General features: G+C 49.0%; 2 protein-coding genes across 2 annotated transcripts; one reads left to right on the forward strand and one right to left on the reverse strand.

Moving 5' to 3' along the window:
- The first annotated feature begins 8 nt into the window (after positions 1-8).
- NEFL (neurofilament light) lies at positions 9-4,796 on the forward strand. The gene is made up of 4 exons (XM_003212395.4): positions 9-1,103; positions 1,866-1,990; positions 2,871-3,193; positions 4,225-4,796. The coding sequence occupies exons 1-4, from the start codon at positions 54-56 to the stop codon at positions 4,395-4,397; spliced, it is 1,671 nt and encodes a 556-aa protein (XP_003212443.1). The 5' UTR covers positions 9-53; the 3' UTR covers positions 4,398-4,796.
- A 4,164-nt stretch (positions 4,797-8,960) lies between these two features.
- NEFM (neurofilament medium) lies at positions 8,961-13,527 on the reverse strand. The gene is made up of 3 exons (XM_010723089.2): positions 12,412-13,527; positions 12,084-12,208; positions 8,961-10,951 (listed from the first exon to the last, which is right to left on the reverse strand). The coding sequence occupies exons 1-3, from the start codon at positions 13,474-13,476 to the stop codon at positions 9,535-9,537; spliced, it is 2,607 nt and encodes an 868-aa protein (XP_010721391.1). The 5' UTR covers positions 13,477-13,527; the 3' UTR covers positions 8,961-9,534.
- Positions 13,528-14,005: the final 478 nt, after the last annotated feature.

Raw genomic sequence — 14,005 nt, forward strand, 5'->3', positions numbered from 1 at the left:
GCGGCGCTCGGGCGGCGCCGATCCGCAGAGCCCTCGCCGAGCCCCCCGCAACAATGAGCTCGTACGGCTACGACCCGTTCTTCCCCTCCTACAAGCGGCGCTACGCCGACAGCCCGCGGCTGCACGTCTCCGCGATGCGGAGCGGCGGTTACAGCTCGGCGCGCTCGGCATATTCCAGCCTCTCCGCGCCCGTCTCCTCCGTGTCGGTGCGCCGCAGCTATGCCACCTCCAGCGCTTCGGGCTCCCTCCTGCACTCCGTGGACAGCCTCGACCTGAGCCAGGTGGCCGCTATCAGCAACGACCTCAAGTCGATCCGCAGCCAGGAGCGGGCCCAGCTGCAGGACCTGAACGACCGCTTCGCCTGCTTCATCGAGCGGGTGCACGAGCTGGAGCAGCAGAACAAAGTGCTGGAGGCGGAGCTGCTGGTGCTGCGGCAGAAGCACGCCGAGCCGTCCCGCTTCAGAGCCCTCTACGAGCAGGAGATCCGCGAGCTGCGCTTGGCCGCCGAGGAGGCGACGAGTGAGAAGCAGGCGCTGCAGGGCGAGAGGGAGAGCCTGGAGGAGACCCTGAGGGGGCTGCAGGCTCGCTACGAAGAGGAGGTGCTGAGCCGCGAGGACGCCGAGGCCCGGCTGCTGGAGGTGCGCAAAGGGGCGGACGAGGCGGCGCTGGCGCGGGCGGAGCTGGAGAAGCGCGTGGACAGCCTGCTGGACGAGCTGGCCTTCCTCAAGAAGGTGCACGAGGAGGAGCTGGCCGAGCTGCAGGCTCAGATCCAGTACGCGCACCTGTCGGTGGAGATGGACGTGTCGGCCAAACCCGACCTGTCGGCCGCGCTGCGCGACATCCGCGCGCAGTACGAGAAGCTGGCGGCGCGCAACATGCAGAACGCCGAGGAATGGTTCCGCAGCCGCTTCACCGTGCTCAGCGAAAGCGCCGCCAAGAACACCGACGCCGTCCGCGCCGCCAAGGACGAGGTGTCCGAGAGCCGCCGGCTGCTCAAGGCCAAGACGCTGGAGATCGAGGCCACCCGCGGCATGAACGAGGCGCTGGAGAAGCAGCTGCAGGAGCTGGAGGAGAAACAGAGCGCCGACATCTCCGCGCTGCAGGTGGGGGCGGGGGCGGGGGATGCGGCCGCGTAGCGTTATCTCGTGGCATCGTGCCGCTTTGTGGTTGTGGGCCGTGAGGATGCTGCTATAAATCGGCTTAGAAATTGCCCGAAAGGTAGAAAAAGCATAAGGGGGAAAGCACGAGCGTCAGAACCAGCAGCAAAACAAAGCCTTACACATAGCCTTAGCCCTTAAATAAGAGAATTAGTACAAATTCACTTAAAATATCCCGGTAACGCTGGGGATAGGTGTTAGAAATAAGGCGAAGCGTGCACAGCTCATGGATGCTTTGGTGCTTAAATAATCAATAATCAAAATTGGCTTGAAAATAGCCTTAGCTTAGAGAGAGCATAAGGGGAATGCATAGAGGTCAGAAATAAAGTGAGGCATATGCAGCTCATAGATGCTTCATTCTTCAAATAACAGAGTTGCAGTGGATTCACTTAAAGTTAGAAAAAGCACGAGGGGGAAGCGCAGATGTCAAATAATGAAGCATGCACAGCTCATGAATGGTTTAGCCCTTGCATCATAGGAAATCTTATTCCTTAAATGATAGGGAATAAAGCTATTGATAGAGATGTAGGGGTTGAAGATGTCATTGAGGTGGGCATTGCTAAGCGGTGCTGCTTTGTGCAATTTGGAATTTGGAGCTGTTCTCCTTCTACAGGAAGGTGAAGTGATGAGGGTGCTGAAATTGCTTGCAAGCAAGGACGTTGTTGCTAGACAAAGGTCTTTGCATTGCTGTGTTCTTCCTTCCAACAGGATACAATCAACAAACTAGAGAACGAATTGAGAACCACAAAGAGTGAAATGGCTCGGTACCTAAAGGAATACCAGGATCTGCTCAACGTGAAAATGGCCCTGGACATTGAGATTGCTGCATACAGGTATGATGGGGATGCGTTTCAATAAATCATAACACGGGTCAGGTTCTCCTTTCTATGGTTACTTCTACTTAGCCTTTCTCTAGCAGAGAGCAGAATTTAATCAGATTTTCTCGTTGGCTTTCTGTTTGGAAGAAGCAGAGCTTTTAAGGTAACAGCTTGTGTTAAGCAAAATCTGTGCTGCATAGCAAACATGCACATCATACTATGCATATATATGCATACAGAATTAGGAACTCAGCTGTGTAAGTGTGTTCTGTACCTAGGAGCTCAGAAATCTCTTCACTCTAAAATGTTTTTACGTCATTAAGACTTGTTAATATAGGTGGCTTTGTTCTCAGAACTAGAAATCCCTTAGATACTTTTAACAACGGGATTTCTTTCTAACTCACAAACTGTCTTGCTAAGCCAAGAATTGCTTTTAAATAGCAAAAAAAAAAAATCATCCCTGATACCAGTAGCAATTGTAAATGCTGAAATGGTTTCTATGAGTGCCACAAAGGGAATACTGAAGGTGGCTATAAATCTTGTCTTACAGTTAACTGTAAGCACAGAGCTGTTGCATCCATGCTGTTCTCTGGAACAACATAGGTTATCAAAACACATCTATATCTACACTTGTTGCAGAAACCTAACCCTGGGGGTGTTTTCCCAATTATTTCTCCCAATGGGAATTACTAATTCCAAAGTAACACACATCTCTGAAGCTTTAAAATTCTCCCTAGAAGATCAGGCTGCTATTGCTACACCATTACTGGGGTTATATTTGCACTCCCAAGTATGCAGTCTCTAGGGCTTGTGCTGCTCAAAGCATATTGGCTGATAGTTGAGTCTGCTGTACGCTGCAGCGTAGCAATACATCTGCTTGCTTTTTTTCTGCTAGGAAACTGCTGGAAGGTGAAGAGACCCGACTCAGTTTCACCAGTGTTGGAAGCATCACCAGTGGCTACACCCAGACTGCCCCCACCTTTGGCAGGTCTGCCTACAGCGGGCTGCAGTCCACCTCCTACTTGATGACAACCCGTTCCTTCCCCACATACTACTCTAGTCATGTCCAGGAAGAACAGATTGAAATAGAGGAAACAATTGAAGCTGCTAAAGCAGGAGAAGCCAAGGCAGCCCCTGCAGAGGAAGGTGAGGAGGAAGAGAAAGAGGAAGGTGAGGAGGAAGAAGCAGGAGGTGAAGAGGCTGAAGAAGAGGAGGAAGGTACTTACAGCTTCTTTCAAAGCCTTCTCTTCCATGCTTCACCCTGCTTATGTCGGGCTAAAACAAAACCCCAAAATTCTGTAAGTTAGCTCTAATGAGTAGAACTCTCTCACTACCCCTTCATAAACAAAGATTGGAGAGATGAAGCCCATAGTATTTGAGCAAGAATAGCTGAATTTAGAACAGAAGGTAAGGTAAATGTTCAATAGCAGACATTACAGAGCTGATTGTATTCCCTTGGAAACTGCTGGTTGTTTCCATTCTGTTTTTCTAAGAGATGAGAGTACATTAAAAGCAGGTAATGCTGTATTCATCTGGCAGCAAGCAATGTTCAGCTGTTACAGATATCCTTGTAAGAAAAGAAAGAAAAATCCTGAAATGTTATCAGAGTGCCTGGAAGAATGGGCCATTAGCTGATGTCTGTGGGCATAACCATTGGGTTCAGCAGACAGCAGTTTCTGTTGCCTGGTAGTTTTCTTGCTTTCTTAACCAAAGTCCATGCAGGTCAATTGCTGCCACCCTATTTATTTAATAAACTCATTTTTAAAGGATAAAATAGAAAAGGAATGTTGTGTAGCTCTGGCTTTAGACATATCTGATAAGCATTGTTTACCACTGAAATATTCCACAAATTAATTAACATTACAGTAAAGCAATGGCTGAAGAGCCAGCTGGAGAGCAATAGCAAAAGCTGTTTTTGAACTAAAATATTTAGATAAGGCTTAAACAATAAGCCTACAGTTAATTAGTATTTCTCAGGACTGATTTTTTTGAAAAAGTTATATGAAGTGTTTAACTCAATCTGAAATCTGGGGTAAGCTGGTTGTGTGGGTTTGTCTGTCACCTTTATGTGTCCTAGATAGGTCCCTGCTTTCATACAGAAATCCACTGCTAGCCCCATCAAGCTTAGGTTGGCTGTTGTCTGCATGCATGGGGATGAAGGGTGCAGGTATGCTGGCTTGTGTGGAATTGGGGTTGGGAATTGATTTGAAGCAGTGTAGGAGATGTGGAATTCTTCTTGCCTTTGAAAGGTGCTAAGGAAGAATCAGAAGAAGGCAAAGAAGGTGAGGAGGAGGAAGGAGAAGAAACAGCAGCTGAAGATGGAGAGGAGTCTCAAGAAACTGCTGAGGAAACTGGAGAGGAGGAGAAGGAAGAGAAAGAAGCAGCAGGAAAGGAAGAAACTGAAGTGAAGAAAAAGGCTTGAATTCCAGGCAGCCTGGCTCTCATCAAGTTAAACTATGATTGACTGAGCTAAAATTGCAGTCTCACATATTTATTTCAGTGACCACTGAGGTTTAAAGTTAATGATCTATGATGTTTCTCTCTATGTGGAGTATCAGTATGCTGCTTGCAGAGCACTCACTGGCTTGCTCCCTGAGTGCTGCATGGTCTACACGTATGAATTCAGGGGTTATGTCCTACTTGGGTGATTCAGAATCATTACATTAAAAAAGGGGGGCAAAAAATAAGTCATGGGAATGAAAGTTATCTCTAATGTGCATTAAAAATAATTATGGAAACCTTGGGTGGGTAAAATAATGGAGGCTTCAATAAGTACGTGCAATAAAGCTAGTCAATAAAGTTACAGAAATGCTTACACAGATTCCTTGTATGTGTTCTATCACTAATGCATTTAATATTGGTAAAGTGGTGTACTGTGCTTATCTTTCATACCTGCTTGTTGGGGTGGGATTCTATCCCATGCTGATATGCTTTGAGAGCTGCTATGTGGAGCAGTGCTGCGTGCATTAACTCCTCTAGCAGGAAATTGCCAGGGGCTCTTAAGGTTTTTGACATGAACCAAAGAAAGCTGTAACAAACCTGTGGTCAGACACAAAAAAGGAACAGCATGAAGAGCAGCAAGGCCTGGCAGTTCAGAACAACGTCAAGTTTGAACCCATTTGTTATCAGTTAGCTGAAGGTGATACATGCAATTGAAATTCATGCCAAAAGTAATCACTGGGCCAATGCTACAAATTAATTTGTTGTTAATTTGCTTATAGTCAGAAAGCCAGGTTAAAAGAAGTGTGTGATTGTACACTTCCCACAGTCGGGTTCAGCTGGATGGATTTTTGCATAAAATCTTGGGGTCCTCACTGCCTCAGGTAGTGAGTGCTTCCAGTACCGTGGATGAGAAATTTGGCAGCAGGGCTGGTGTGAAGCTCTGCATTGCTGCTCCTTGGCACGCAGAGCCTTGCAGCTCAGTAGCACCTCTGCATTGCTGCTCCTTGGCACGCAGAGCCTTGCAGCTCAGCAGCACCTCTGCATTGCTGCTCCTTGGCACGCAGAGCCTTGCAGCTCAGCAGCACAGCACTGTGTGTGAGAGGTGGCACTTGGAAGTGCTGTCAGAAAATGCTGAGTGTGGCACTTCAGGAAGAGAGAATCTGCTCCCACAGAGCGAAAGCATGTTATGTGCCAGATTGGAGCTCACTGAAGCCAAACCACTGTCAAATAGATCAGCATATACTAGAGCTACTGCCCTGTCCCTCCCTTTGTCCAAGCCTCTGAGCTCCTCCTGACTTTGTAATATCTGATTTTTGTCCAATTTCTCATTTTTCCTATGCATAAACCCCTTTTGCTCTCAGTTTTTTGCACCCCTCTCGCTCCTGGGAAGCAGCACGTTTGCAGGTTGCCAAATCTCAGCTGCTAGGGATGCTCTCAAGCAGCACGTTCAGAGGCACGGCAACAAAACACAGCTCTCCCCGCAGTGTATCTCATCCTGCGTTATTTTTAATGTATTACAGCTGAAGGACAGATCTCACTGCTCTTTGCAGGAGATGTGTGAGTCACAGCACAGCAATGAGCTGCAGAGGGCTGTGTCCGCAGTGGCAACCCAGCTGGTTTGTTAGCCCTGTCCTGCCTTGTGCTAAGGTAAACTGGTGCAGGGAAGGTGGAAACGTGCGTTTTCCTGCCGAGATGCTCTCAGGGTTATGGAGATCCTGCTGGCAATGCTTGTTTTACCTTAGAAAATCCAGGAGCTCACTTTGACGCAATGCAGTAGAAGCAGGCAGAGGGAGGCACGGAAACTTTAACCCAAGTTGCAGCTGCAGTAAAGCAGCAAGGCTGTCCTTGAGCATTGCAGGGCTGCTCGGGCAGGCTGGGGCTGGGTCAGATTGAGTTCCTGTTGCAGAGGAGGCAAACACAAGAAGGTCCTTCTTGACACACACGTATCCCCCTTCTACTTGGCAAGAAAGGAAAACTTGTACAGATACAATATCTAGATTCTAAGATTACCTCCCAGTCACTTAGTCCTTGGCAATTTATCGTTTGCTTCCTTGCTGGATGAACTGAGAGCGTAGCTTAGTGCTGGGCAGAGAACAGCCCCTCAGTGCATGGTCAAAGCACGGACCCTGAAGTGCGGAGAAAATTCCAGTGCCTGACTCAGCATCCTGGCAAAAGCAACCTAGTTGGGTTTCATAACACTCCCTGCTTTGTTTCTGCCTGGATTTTCATTCTGGGATGCTGAAAGAGCCACAATCATAGCTCCCCAACAACCCCATATGATACCAAGCTCCCATCCTAGAGCCCTCTGTTCCCAAAGCCATTGGGTGGCCCACACGAAAGTCAGACTCGCATCTTCACACATATCTTCTGTTCATTGTTTTTTCCTCTCCCAGAGCCTTTTGTACTGGTTAATGAACTCGTGTGTCTGAAAATAATTAATCCCCTCAGTGGTTATTCACAGCCTCAAAAAGTAATTGTTGCAGTACAGGCAACCAGCACATATTTATGCATCTCTGCCCTGGAATTATGCTATCTTTTGAAACTGTTTGATTGCAGATGTCAGTAGACAAAACCTCTTGGCAAAATTAAATATTAATTGGATCTTATAGTTTTATAAATATTTAGAAATGTGCTAACGGGTTGCTTATTTCCCCTAGGATTGGATGGAAACATTTGCAGTGGGAGATTGGCCAAATTAATGAATTTATATGTTAGGGAACAACACAGACAACAGTCCTTAGGTTCTGTCCTTGTAATATCCTACCAGAACTGAAGGGAAAGCATAACAAAAAACCCAAGCCAGCTCAGGATCCCACCTGCACCTGTGTAAGCCCACATTTGCTGTGTATTCCTGAGTCTCCCATGGATGTCAGATTAATGGTGCGCCATGGTAATTAATGGTGCGAGATGACCCAACTTTGGATGCTGGAGATGCCCAACTTTCACTGAGACTTGGTGACATTTCAGCAGATGCTGGCAGCACTGTTGGCAGGTGTGATTGTGGTTGTTAGCGTCTTATTCCTAAAGGTGTGGTCATTGGTTATTTTATCTCCATATACCCACGTAACTTTCACAACAAAGCTTGTTACAGAGAAACTGCCATCTAATTTGCCAGCTCTGCCGTAATTAAACATCACTCAAGCTGCAATCTGTTGAGCACAGATTTCCATTATTGATATCAGCAGGAGAAGCATTCATTGCTTTGCTACACAAAGGCATTCATGTTTATTTGAAAGACTTATCTGCTGTGGATTTTGTGCATTTTCTCCAGTCAAGAATATGAGTAAGACTTCCAATTAAAATCTACTTGATCTTCCATTATTAGCAGGGCAAAGAATTGGCAGGCATATGCAAGGCATCGATTTTGATCAGATTTTCCCTATTAGCCTTCAGATTTCAGGACGGTTCATTTGCTGACCCCAGGCTGCTGAAAAAATGATTTGCATTTCTTTGCTATACGTGGCATGTAAAACAGTGCATGAAAACTGTAAATGCAATATTAATCCTTGAATAGAAGAGATTATCTCCCCAGTCTGGAGTCATGGCCATCCCTTTTCATTTCGTCTCCATTGTTTTCAATATATTGGGATTTTTAAGAGCTCGTTAGTAGGCTTTCCTCTTAATGAAGGCAGCCTACAAGTGGCAGTAGGCATAAGCCACTGTTTTAAAGACCTTCCCATTGGAAATGAAAAAAATGCCCTCATTTGGTTTTATCTGCCAGTCCCACCAGGTGTTATCTGAGCCCCACTTCAGACTCTAGAATAATTTCCTTTCTACAGCTATTTTTAATGGACAAATTTGTAAGAAAGAAAAAAAAAAGGTGATATTTTTTGATACCCAAAGCAGCATCGTCTATGGGGCATTTTCCTTTACCAGGAATTTGCTCTCAATTTCAGAACTTTGTGTTTAGAAACAGATTTCACCTGTGGATCATTTGAGAGAGGGAGGTTATAAGAAGGACATTCCCATGTAATTAAGGTAGGAGACAAAAATTAACGCCAAATCCCCCATCTTTTGATAAATACAGCATCTGGGTCAGGATGATTTAGTCAAGCGAAGACCCACTAAGCTGCAGATGGGTGTCATAGAAGATACTATGACCAATCATGGTCCATACACAGGCCATCATCACAGGAAAGCCAAGGAACAATCTGGAAATTGCTCCATTTTTACGGCTCTCCTAAAACACTGAGAGAAACACAGAGCTAAGTGTATCTTGGATTACCTAGATAAGCAGTGTTAGCAGCCATGGCTTTCCTCCATTATCCATAGGGACTGCAACCCCACTGAGCACCTGAAAGCCAACCCATAGAACTCAACAGATTCCCCTTTACTCTACAAAGCAGAGGATACAGCTCTCATGCACGGCTTAAACCAGATTAACTATTTGTGTCACTTAACCCTGTCACAGGATGTTTCTAGAAGGAGAAATGAAGAGAAGGGAAGCCTCAAGCAACTCTTCTGCCCACACCACTCTGCCGTCCAGGAGAAGCTCCCAGTCCCTAAGGGAACAACAGTTGGAAGAGAAGCACCACACAAGCCATGTTTTCATATTGACCTTTATTGAGCAAGAACTGCTGTGACGGTTTTACATCAAACAACAAAAGGTTGCGTACTGTGCATGTCAACTAGGTTCTCCCATGAGCAAAAGTCCACCCTAATTGCACCAGTGAGGTAAACATAATTACTTATAAGTAGCTTTTTTTTAATTATTATTAAGGCTAGGAGAGTTCTGGTTCTCATGAATATTCTAGTACTGTTTTCTGTTTGGTTTTGGCTCAGTTGGTTCTTTGCATAATACATCTTAAGTCATTCCTCAGATAAGTCCCTCCAACAGCTCAGGAAATTCAAAAGGTTCCTTTGCACATTTCAACTCATGCACTATTATTAGTATTTTATTTTTATTTTTTATTTTTTGTTCCCCAAGCTCTGTGGAGGGAGCACATCTTGAGCCTGCATGCATTCCCCCCCCCTCCCCTATATTGCACAAAAAAGTAAAATACTGTGTGTCTGGAGCCTCCATGAGAGAACCCGTTCTGCTTTAAAGCCGTCACTCACATGCATTTTGCAGCTGTCATATGGCTTAACCTTTTGCACCGACCCAAGCTCTTTGATTTTTATTTTTTTAAATTAGCTATAATTGAGTTTAATTCACTCTTTAATCTCTTTACTACAGCATGTGAAGTAACTTTCTCCACTTTCTTAGTGGACACCAATTTCTCCTCAAAGCTCTCTTCATGTTCCTCCACCTTCTGAGTGACCGTCACCGACTTTGTGATGTAGGTGGTTGTACTGTCCCCTCCTTCACTTGTGATTTTCTCTGCTTTTTTGGTTACTACAACTTTCTCACCCTTCTCATCGACAGGGCTCACGTCGAGGCCATTGGTGACAACGCTCTTCTCTTCCTCCTCAGCCTCCTTCTCCTTGGCCTCATCCTTCTTCTCCTCCACTTCGCCATTCACCGCAATGTCTTCTTTCCTGGCTTCCTTCGACACCTCCACCTCAGCGGTGACTTTTGTTACCTTTGTGACAGTGACGCTCTCCTCCACCACAGCCTTTTCATCTTTGAGCGGGGAGGACGGCTTCTCTGGAGAGCGAGGCTTCTCTGGCGTCGCTGGCTTCTCAGGAGTGCGGGGCTTCTCCGGTGTCGCCGGCTTTTCGGGGCTGGCTGCTTTCTCTGGGGTTCGGGGCTTCTCTGGGCTCGCTGGTTTCTCTGGGCTCACCACTTTCTCTGGGGTTGTTGGTTTTTCTGGGGAGCGGAGCTTCTCCGGGCTGACCGCTTTCTCTGGGGTTGATGGTTTCTCCGGAGACGCCGGTTTCTCTGGGGAGGTCACCTTCGGTGTCACCGGCTTCTCAGGGGATGCTGCCTTCTCCTCCTCCTTGGCTGCCTTCTCAGCAGCTTTCTCTACTTTCTGATCCTTTCCTACCTCTGCTGCTCCTTTCTGGGCGGCCTTGGCTTGCTCTGTTACGGGGGATTTAGGGGGGGATTTAGGGGGTGACTTTGCCGGAGGTGTTTTCACTTTTTCCACCTTTGCACCTGCCTCTTCAGCTTTGCCCTTGGCTTCAGCTTCTTCTTCAGCCTCCTCCCCTTCTTCCTTTTCCTCTATTTCTTCCTTTTCAGAGCCTCCTTCTTCTGCAGCATCTGATTTTGCAGCTTCTTCCTCCTCTGCTTCTTCTTCCTCCTTCTCTTCTTCTTCAGCTGCCTGTTCTGCAGCCTTCTCAGAAACAGCTTCTTCCTCTACAGCTTCTTCTGCCTTTTCCTCCTCCTGTTCTTCCTGCTGAGCCTTTGCTGCCATTTCTTCTGCAATAGCTGTGAGGGCATCTTCCATTTCAGACTTCTCATCCTCTACTTTTGTCTCTTCAATGATTTCTTCTACAAATTTGTGCTGGACCTTCAGCTTTGGTGGCTCAATTTTGGTTTTCTGTATTTTAGTGGATGCTATTGTGACCGATGGTTGTCTGTGTGTGAATATGGGTCCAGTGATGCTTCCAGAGAAGGCACTGAATCTTGTCTCCTCACCCTCCAGCAGCTTCCTAAGGGAATCAGGAAGAAGAAAGAAAGTGAGCGTAGAAACCCAACCTAGGGGACAGCATTTCCCTCTGTCAGCAGGATGAGCTCAGCACATGTAGAATATGCTAGAGCAGACCAGCATCATCCATCGCTCACAGTCCAAGATCTGCTTTTCTCCAATCAGCTCTTTTGGTAAATTCTCATTGAACAAGCACCTTTGGGCTTGCTCTGCAGGTAGCAAGCACATCACCTTTAGCTGAGCAGTTGAAATTCATCCTTAGTATCAAAGAAAGTGATCGACTTCATAGGATGCATCATGACTCAGGTGAACTGAGAATGGAGTGGACCCAAATGGAACACTGTTGCTGAGATTTTCAAAGCCAACCAAACGTACAGCCTAGCTCATTGTGGGCACCCACCTCTGTGTATGGCTCAAAGCAGGAGGCTGCAGAGCAATACAAGTGATACTAGGCAGCAAAGAGCTGCAGAGCCTATATTGTCTATGTTTGCCTCAACAGCCTCAAGTTTACAGGGATCTGAAAGCAGCTTTCTGTTTTGACTGATTTTATATTCAAATGCATGTTTTTCATCTAAGCCTCTGACCCAGAAACATCAGCAGTTCTGATGAGGGTTCTGAAGTGATACAGGGAGACCAAAAGCCTGCCAGGTGATGGCAATAGCACACAGCTTTCCTGCTCCAGATCAGAGTGCGTGACAAAGGAAAGTTGAGCAAGGAAAGCAAAAGTGTTTGTGACAAGCAGATTAGCACTGCCTGCTTAAACCGTGATCAAGCAAAGCACAGCATCTCTCTCAAGTGAGAAAAGGGAATGGAAGTGACGAGCACTGCTTGCATGGCATATGCAAAGTATCAGGAATTAAAAATAAACTCGTCTACTGCAGAACAGGCACAGGATGCAGCACTGGGGTGCACTGTGCACACAGGGAGTTCTGCACCATCAGAGAGGATGGGCTCCTTCTGGCTTTTCAGACACTTCTGAGTCTGTGCATTCCAAAAGGGCTGCAGTACTTCAGTCAAGCTCTAATTTGGCTCGTGTTCAATGCATACAGATACTTCTCGCTGGTGGTAAAGCATCTCAGAGCAGCCTCTGCAGTGCTATTAATATTCCAGACATGCCCACAACAATCCCCCTGTACCTGTATGCAGCAATTTCGATATCCAGGGCCATCTTGACATTGAGGAGATCCTGGTACTCCCTCAAATGACGCGCCATCTCCCACTTCGTTCCTCTGAGCTCATTTTCCAGCTGATGGATCGTGTCCTGCAGCCGAGACAGAATAAACCACCGTGACAAAGACGTACAGAAAGGGAACGGGGAAAAAAAAAAAAAGTTGCTGCGCGACTTTCCCGAAGTCCTTCCCACCCACTGGGCGGCAGCAGCGGATTGGGACCGCACCCCCGGCCTCCCCCCGCCCGCATCCCACATCCCGCGGCCCCCAGCCCCCAGCCCACTCCCCGCAGCACCTGGTAGGTGGTCAGGTCGTTGTTGTGACGCTCCTCGATGTCGCTCAGCTGCCGCTCCAGCGATTCCTTGGTGCCGCGCACGGACTCCAGCTCGATGCTCTTGGACTGCAGCTGCCGCCGGTACTCGGCGATCTCCTCCTTGGCGGATCGGATGGCCTCCTTGTTCTGCTCGGCCGCCTCCGTCAGCTTGGCGTAGCGGCACTTGAACCACTCCTCGGCCTGGTGCATGTTGTGGTCGGACTGGCACTCCAGCTGAGCGCGGATCTCCTTCAGCGCCGTGGTCAGGTCGGTCTTCAGGTAGTCCTTCCTCTCCACCGTGGCGTGGGACGCCTGCAGCTGGGCCAGCAGCTCGGCCACCTCCTCCTCGTGGTTGCCCCGCAGGAAGGCCACCTCGTCCTGCAGCGACTGCACCTTCTTGTCCAGCTCCGCCCGCATCAGCGAGGCCTCCTCCATCTCCTTGCGCAGGGCGCGGATGGTGGCCTCCGTCTCGTCGCGCAGCCGCGCCTCATCCTCGAAGCGCTCCCGCAGCCGCTGGATGTCCTCCTCGATGTGTTCCGAGTCCAGCTGGATCTGCGCCTTCTCGTGGCTCACCTGCTCCAGGGCCCCGCGCAGCTCCCGCAGCTCCTGCTCGTAGGCGTCCCCCAGCTGAGCCCTCCCGGCGTGCTTCTGCCGCAGCGCCGCCAGCTCCGCCTCGATCTCCTTGTTCTGCTGCTCCAGGTAATGCACCTTCTCGATGTACCCCGCGAAACGGTCGTTCAGCCCCTGCAGCTGCTCCTTCTCGTTGGAGCGGCTCAGCTTCAGCTCGGCCGCCCCGTTCAGCAGCGAGGACTGGCTCACGTCGAGGCTCTCTGCGGAGCTCAGCACGGTGGAGCCGTAAGCGGTTCGCGGAGCGCCGAGGTTGGTGCGTTTGTAGGACGAGGACACGGTGCTGCCGGAGCCCCGCGACCACGACTGCGAGCGGAAGCCGCTGGACGGGGACGCGCTGGCCCGGCTGTACGTGGCGCGGGTCTCGGTCATCACCCTGCGGTACGAGGGGTTGCCCAAGGGCTCCATGGTGTAGCTCATGGTGGGGGCACTCGGGGGTGGCGGGCGGGAGCGCAGCGTTGCTCTGGCCGCCGCCGCCCCTTTTATAGCCCCGCCGGGCGGCTCCGGGGCGGCCCCGCACACGTGTGCGAGGATGTGTCCGCCCCCGGCCCTACCTCAGCTCCGCCCCCTCAGCTCCGCCCCTCCCCTTCCCGCTCCCTCCCCTCATCCCCATCCCCGGCCCCCCGCTCCCTGCTCCCGACTCCCCCGACCCCCGCTCCCCCTTCCCCCTGCACCCTCTTTCGTCTACACTCCTTCCCCCCTTCACCTCTTCCCTCCTTCCCGCTGTTTCCCATTCCCTATTCCCCATCCTCTTTCTCCTTTCCCTATCCTCATTCTTCTCTTCCCACCTTCTTCTCTCTTCCTCTTTCTCCCTTCTTCCCTTCTCCGTGTTCCTTCCCTCATGCTTCATTTCCCTTCTCTCCTCTCCTTCCTTCAGATCCTCACTTTCTTTCCTCTTTCCTATTTTCCCTTTCCTTTCCTTTCCTTTCCTTTCCTTTCCTTTCCTTTC

This window comes from Meleagris gallopavo, chromosome 24 (genome assembly GCF_000146605.3).
Source record: "Meleagris gallopavo isolate NT-WF06-2002-E0010 breed Aviagen turkey brand Nicholas breeding stock chromosome 24, Turkey_5.1, whole genome shotgun sequence".
NCBI classification, from domain to species: domain Eukaryota; kingdom Metazoa; phylum Chordata; class Aves; order Galliformes; family Phasianidae; genus Meleagris; species Meleagris gallopavo.